Source organism: Carlito syrichta, unplaced genomic scaffold (assembly GCF_000164805.1).
Source record: "Carlito syrichta isolate Samal-C Ts95f unplaced genomic scaffold, Tarsius_syrichta-2.0.1 Scaffold84601, whole genome shotgun sequence".
Taxonomy (NCBI): domain Eukaryota; kingdom Metazoa; phylum Chordata; class Mammalia; order Primates; family Tarsiidae; genus Carlito; species Carlito syrichta.
Window position 1 is genome coordinate 100,171 of NW_007028697.1, and position 7,179 is coordinate 107,349.

The window sequence follows — 7,179 nt, forward strand, 5'->3', positions numbered from 1 at the left end:
GTCCGCCTTGGCAGCTCCCGGCTCTGAGAACCCACTGCCTCACTTCGCTGTTGCCGGCCTGGCTCCTGGTGACCCCTGACGAGAGCTCAGTGTGTCCTCCTTAGATGCGCCCAATCCATGTCCTTGGACCCCCTCCCACAACCCAACCCCAACTTCAGCCCACAGGAGCTCCCACTCCCCAAGGGTTCCGTGGGGGATCTGGCTGGGAGGGCCCATGGGGACCCTGGAGGCTGGGGCCCCGCCCTGCGCAGGCACGCCCTCCCCCTCCCCGCACCCACCTTGCGTGCGGATGCTTTGTAGAATGAGGTACAGATGCTCCCCGGAGACGCCCGCCGTCTCTAGGAAGTCCTCCCGCGTCATGCTGCACAGCTGCAGGCCGCTGACGTTGAGGTGGCACAGGGACAGGCAGCTGGGGTCCAGCCGGTACTGGTCACAGCAGGCCTGCAGCCACTCCCACACATGACGCCGGGTCCAGTGCTCAGGGGGCACCGAGGCCCAGGATGCGTCGCAGGCTGCGCAGGGAGAGAGGCATGAGGGTGGCGCCCGGGAGGGCCCAGGCAGGCCCCTGCCCTGGCGACACTTCCCCCGTGTCCGGTGCCCTGTGTCTACAGAGGAGCATGAGGGCCTGGGGGTGGGAGACAGACAGGGCAGGAAGCCAGGGGGCGGCTCTGGGGCTTGAGAAGAGGGGTCCAACAGGGCGGAGAGAGGCGCTCGGTGACTGGGCTTGGATGGCGCAAGGCAGCCAGGCTGGGTGCGAGGCCCGGCCCGACCGCTGCCCCCTTGGGCAGGGTCTGGAGGCGGCTGAGCTTCGGTTCCTCGCCTGCAAAATGCAGGTCACAGGCTGGAGTTCGGGGCGGCCATGGAGTGTGGGTTACGTGCGTGGACTGGGGTGGAGACCATCGGACCCACCCTAGCTCCTGATCATCCACTGTGCACCCGTCCTGGTCGAGGCTGGGTGGACTCCCTGAGCTCGGGAGCTGCCTAGTGCTGCCTGTTGGCCTGTGCACAGCCCGGCCAGCCTCTGCCAAGGGGCTGGGGCCAGTGAGACACTGCCCAGATCAGACAGACCCGGGCCCCTGCTGCAGGCACCTCTGGAGGAAGGAGGATAGGGGTGGGGGGAGGTTTGCGCTGTTCGTGAGGTTTCCGCCAGATTCTGGAAAGTCCATCCTGAGACCGAGCCCCCACGCCCTACGAGGGGCTGGGCCAGCCAGCGGCAGAGTAGGTACCCACAGCCTTGCCCCAGCACTCAACAAGTGACAGCCTCCCTCATGGGTTGGGGTGGGGTGGTTTTAGCCCCCCAGTGCTATGCTGCAGGTTCAGTGAGGTGATCACGGTCTGGGACAGAGCCTGGAGGATCCACGCTGTTACAGACGTCACCACGGGGGTCGCCACATGCCACGGGCCAGAGAGGACAGGTTTGGCCCCACTCCCCCTAGAGGTCACAGATGAGGAAGCCAAGGCCCATGGAGGGCCTTCCCAAGACCGGGTTGAGCCCGCCTGAGCCCGAGAGCCAGGCTCTTCCCTTCCCGCCATCGGGTCCTCAGAGATTCAGCGGGGAGCAGAGGGGGACACTGGGAGGCTGAGGCAGATGGAGAGCCAGAGGGACGCAGAGGCTGAGGAGGAGGCCAGGAGCAGGGGACACCGAGGCGAGGAAAGGGTGGGCCCCTCATGGTCAGACCCACGGCCGGGGCCATGGAGCTGATGCCATGCCCGTGAAGGCTGCCCCTCCGATCCCAGGTGAGGGAGGCCCATGCCCCGTCAGGGCTGCAGCTGGCCCTGCACCTCCAGGCCCCACACAGACGCCAGCGTCCTGGCACTGTGTCCCGCAGGTGCCCCAGCGCCCTCTCCAGGAGGTGTTCCTGGGCTGTTCCAAGGCGGAAGCAGGGGCCCCAACACTGGGGCCTTCCAGAAGTCCCCTTCTCGCTGAGGGGCGGAGACAGTGCTGTTGTCTGAAATGGGAGATGTTTTCACGTATTTAAGATGTTCTGCGGAATGCTGTCCGCACCTAGACCAGGAATCGATACGGCCGGCGCTGAGGCAGAGGACGCCGTCCGCCGATGAGAGGGCAGGGGCCTGCCAGGCCGCTCAGCTCTGGCTCAGGGCCCTGGCTGGGGCCAGTCCCCAGCCCACAGATGGGTGTTTCAGGCAGGTGGGTGCCCAGGCTTGGTGGACCCGAGGGGCTGCTGGATGCCGCGGGTGTCCATCCAACAGTTCACAACCCTGACACTCCTGGTGGCAGGCCCCGTGCAGGCCTTCCCAAGAGGGTGGTCGCTGGGCTGCAGCCGGAGGGCGTTCTGTCTCCACGAAGATGTTTTGCCAAGCCTCACGCCCTCCCTCTTTCACCTGGTTATTGTTTTTGGCACCTGAAGAGGCAATATTGGTTGTGGAAGCCAAGGAGGCCTCGAGGATCAGGGAAAATGCTGGGTAGGGTGCGGACCCTGGCACGGGCTCTGTCCCTGGCTCTCCTTGGGGCTCACCGCGGGGCGGCTTGGTGTGCAGGCGGCCCTGGCGGGGGCCCTCGCACAACAACTCTGCTTCTTAGCAGCGACCTTCCCACGGCCCCAGAGCACAGAAGAAGATGGCTGTTGGCAGTGCCATGGAGGGCTGCAGGGGTGCTCGTCAGTGGTGGGGGTGATGGTGGTGGTGGTGGAAATGCCGGGTGGGCAGCAGGCCCTGGCGTGGGCTCTGTCCCCATTTCTCCTCGGAGGCTCACCACAGGGCCACTCTGATGGTGGTGGTGGAGGTGAGGAGGGTGTACTTCCAAGGTTTCACCCTCTCGACCCGGAGGAGGCTGCAGCAGTGAGGCTTTCTCACTGTCCTCGAGCAGGCCGCGAGGTCCCACATCTGCCACCCCTCCACAGGCAGGGAAATGAGGCCCGGGGCAGGCCCTGTCCCAGGTCACAGGCAGGGCCTGCGGGGCTGGGAGCGGGCTGTGTGGCGGATTCCAGCTGGGCAGCCCAGCCCCGATGGCCGCAGTGCCTCCTGCCTCCACATGAGGGCGGGTGCTGCTCGCGGGTGAGGTGCAGAGGACAGGGTGGGGTCTGCGCCTCTGGGCCATCGCTCCCTGAGGGACTCTTGGGAACCCCGGAGCCTCCCAGAGCCCCGATCCAGGAGCCTCTGCCACAGACAAGGTACGGCTGGGGTTCCAGGCAATGGCGGCACCGCGTGAGACATGGTGTCTTGGCCGTTGAGAGGGCGTGCGGGCACCATGTGCTGCAAGGCACCTCAGCTCTGGGGGATGGTGTGTGGGCACCGCATATGGTGTGGCACCTTACTGTGGGTTGGGTGTGCAGGTGTGCGGAGGTGCAGAGAGGAGTTCCAGAGAGAGCAGGGCCATCCAGGGTGCTCTGTGGCACGCTGGAACTCCGTTGGAGAAATAATCTTTAAAATGTCTGTGCGTGTGGAATACACGCAGTCCCAGGATGGCCCCTCCGGTACTCACCCTCCCCAGCATTGGTACCCTGGGATCCTCATCCTTGCGGCCCCTTGAGCCCAGCCAGGCCCTGCATGCAGCGTGGGCCATGGTGTGTGTCAAGTGAGGGCCACGTTGAGAGAGGGCCACATTGAGAGAGGACCGCATCTCACACTGAGAGTCAGTCACCTCCGGCATTGAGCGTGGGTCACGTCCTGTTTTGAGAGTAGGCCGTGTCCTGTGTCAAGAGGGAGTCACATCCCACGGCAAGAGCAGGTCAGGTCTCATGGCAAGAGCGGGCCACGTTCCACATCAGGAGCGGGCCTTGTCCCACGTTGAGTGGGTCACGTCCTACATCAAGAATGCCATGCCTGCCTCAAGAGCAGGCTGCATCCTGTGTCCAGAGTGGGCCACGTCTTGTGTTGAGAGTGGACCACATCCCATGTTGAAAGTGGGTCATGTCCTGAGTTGAGAGTGGACCACATCTTGCACTGAGAGTCAACCACGTCCCACATTCAGGGCACGTCACATACTGCGATGAGAGCAGGCCGCCCCCTGTGTCGAGAGTGGGCCACGTCCTGCATGTCAAGAATGGCTGCATCTTGTGTCGAGAGTGGTCCACGTTCCATCCCGGGAGTGGACCACATCCTGCATGAAGAGCAGGTAACATCCTGCCTCGAGAGCAGGCCACGGCTTCCGCAGTTGCACACGTGGGCACAGGCTCGCTGTGCTCTGCCCGAGCCCTCTGGAGAGTACCTGGAAGAGCCGCTCTTCCTCAGCCGCAGGCAACCTGCCTTGCCCTGTCCCGGCATCCCTTGCCCAGAGCACGTGTCCTTTCCTCCTCCTCGTGCCTCCCTTGGTCTCGAGTATCCAGCTGGCCACACGCAGAAGGGCCCCAGTCGCTCAGTGTGAGCAGCAGAGGGAGGCAGGAAAGGCCCACTCCTCCCCTGAGCGGGAGTCGCCGGGGCCTGGCTGCGGTGGGCCCATCCCATGGGCCAGGCCTGCCACCAAGCACCCGTCCATGGAACCTCATCCAACCCCAACTCCAGCAGGGGAGGGGAGCCCACCTTAGCCCCTCACAGCAGGCTGCAGGCTGGTGACCCCAGAGGGCGGGAGGCCACTGTCGGGACAAGCCCTGGGGCCCTGGATTCAGGATGGGTCTTTCTGGAGGTGGGCGAGGGTCTCAGGGATGTGTCTCAGAGCCTGCCAGCCATGGAGCTGACTGTGGCCTGAGCTGTGCCAGAAGGCCCACCTGGCTGTCCCCGACGTGGCCCTCAAAGGGGGGCTTTGCAAGAACTCAGGCCAGGGCCACCAGGGAAGCAAGGGAGGCTTGCCATGCCCGGTGGCTCCAGAAAGCTCCGTCCTGGGGCCCGGGGCTGCGTGTGAGCCTGGCACCTGCCTCCCTCAGGTCTGCAAGGGACCAACCCTTTCACAAGACACCTCCTGTTCACTGGCCTCACACCTGGTGGGAATCTCTGTTCTTGCCGTGGGTGGTGGGAAGAGGAGGCTGTGTCTGGGATGGAATCAGAGAAGCTTCGGGAAGGAATCCCCGTCATGACTCGGTCCAACCTGTGTGACCCCGATGGACGTGCAGAGGCCTTGGTGGAAGAGGCAGTGTCTACACATCGCAGACTCATCGAGTGGGCCATCTGGTACCCGCTGAGGGCTCTGCTGTTCACTCTTTCTTTTGTCATCAGGATAATATGTGTCCTGGAAAGCTCACCACCTGGCCCTCTAGGGGCACAGCCCCAGAGCGTTAAGTCTACCCATGGTGCTGAGCAGTCATCACCGCCTTCTGGCCAGAACTCGCAGTCCTCCCACGGGGATGGGGCCCTGCGTTTTTGCCTCGTGAGCACCCGCCTTGTGCCAGACTTCCCTGGAAGCCCACCTCAGCCTCGTGACACCCGCAGGCGGGCATTTTGCGCCCCCATTTTTGGAGGGGAACATGGGGCACTAGAGGTGAGAGGGCCTGGCTGACATTCTCTCTGCAGGACACGAGGTGCCGCACCAATCTGAGCACTGTCCACCACCACCCCACCCCACTCTGCAGAACAGGCTGGGCGGGGCTCCCCCGGCAGGCCTGGGTCCGTGAGGCCTGGCCTTGGTTTGAACCAAGGAGGGCCTGGAGCTGGGCCACATGGTAAGCCATGTAGGGGGAAGGGGCGGGGCTGAAGGTCTCCCTCATCCTCCTCGAGTCTGACCTCTCAACCCAGTTGCCAGAGAAGGAGGCGGGAGACGTTTCATGGTCCTTCTGGGAACAAGGTGCTTCTCAGGCCTGAAGGAGGTTGTACCACGAGTCTGGGATTCAAGTCCAAGGGCAGGGATGTGGTCTTTTGGAGGAGAGCGAGAGATGCCACGTGGGTGTGTGTATAAGGGGTGGGTGGGACTGCGTCATGTAGGTGAGTGTCTCACAGTTGTGTGTGCGGGAATGTGTGTGCATGTGAGTGTGGCAGGTGCTCATGTGTGTGTGCTCCCAGGGCCTGGCCCCAAGGCAGGACCTTCCTGCGGGTGGCGCACATCTGCAGTGGCCTCTGAGGCTCGGCCTCTATGGGATGCTGCCTGCCTCCACACCCTGAGCTTGGACCCTACCCGGGTTGAGGCATGTGTGGACAGCTGACCTGGTGGCGTGTGCACCGTGCCGTGCGGAGGTGGGGGTGCCTGGCTGTGCCAGCCATCACACCTCAGGACCTGGCATCTGGGCAACGCTTAACCCCCTGTCCCTGCACGGGGTTTGCACCAGGCCCCGCCCTCTCTTCTCTGGGGGGGAAACGGGCCTGAGGGGAGAGGAGGGCGGGGAGGGCGGCCGGGGATGGGACGTGTGTCTGGGAGCCCTGGCCTGGCCTGCCATGTGTTCCACAATCGGGCACCCTGCACCCCGGTCGCGCCCCCTTCCCTGCTCCAGGGACATGGGAACCACACCCAGTGTTGCACCCAGGACTTCCGTGGCCCTCAGTTGGCTGTGAGACCCCAGGTCAGTGGCCTGGCCTCGCCATGCCTCAGCTCCTCCTCTGTGAGAGGGGAAGGGCTAGTTCTTCTCACAGGCTCCTGCAAGGGTGAGAGGGAGCCTGGTGCTCCGCACATGTTGCTGACCACAGTGGTCTTGCTGCCATAACACACCACGGCCTGGTTCCCTCCCTCACACTAAGCACCACGTAGCCCTGGGAGCCTGGCATCGCTGCCCCCGTCTAGCTTGGAGCAGAACGAGGCTCGGAGAGAGGTCCACCGAGGCCCCAAACTGCGGAGCCCAGAAGGCACTGAGGCAGAGTCCACGCCCTCCATCTGCTGGAGGCTGCCCCCTTCTGCCTGGGCCTCCCCAGCCTCTGTCCAAGTGCAGGTGCTTCCAGACCGCAGCTTGGCCTCCTCGCCGCCCAAGGCCAGTCCTCCCTCCCGCCTCCCCCGGCCCAGCCTGGGCTGTCCCTGCCGTACGCACCTGTCTGGGGCTCAAAGGCTGGGTAGTACTCCTCATGGCTGAACAGGTCTGTCCATGACATCAAGGGGTCGCAGAAAGACGTGCTGGGCAGGAAGGTGCTGTGTGCCACGGAGTCCAACATCACCCTGCAGTGGGGGGAGGGGGGCGGTGAGAGGGGCTGGGCCCCAGGCCACATGGTGAGGGCTGATACGTGGTTTTTAATAACAGTCACACACGCACTTCCATGTGGAGCAGGGCCATGGGTCTCTCTGATGACAGCGTGGTCCCTGCCACCTTGGCCTGTCACGTTTTGTAGGAGAGAAGACTGAGGCTGGATGGCGACTGAGCGGGGTGAGAA

The 7,179-nt window shown here is 64.1% G+C and overlaps 1 protein-coding gene across 1 annotated transcript in view; it reads right to left on the reverse strand.

The window, feature by feature from the left end:
- The window catches only part of ELF5 (E74 like ETS transcription factor 5), a 14,166-nt gene extending 7,203 nt beyond the window's left edge, over nucleotides 1-6,963 (reverse strand). Inside the window, exons 1-2 of the mRNA XM_008056374.1 lie at nucleotides 6,843-6,963; nucleotides 279-512 (exon numbers count right to left, since the gene is read on the reverse strand). Coding sequence (XP_008054565.1) covers nucleotides 279-512; nucleotides 6,843-6,963 — 355 coding nt within the window. The remainder of the gene's footprint in view (nucleotides 1-278; nucleotides 513-6,842) is intronic.
- Nucleotides 6,964-7,179: the final 216 nt, after the last annotated feature.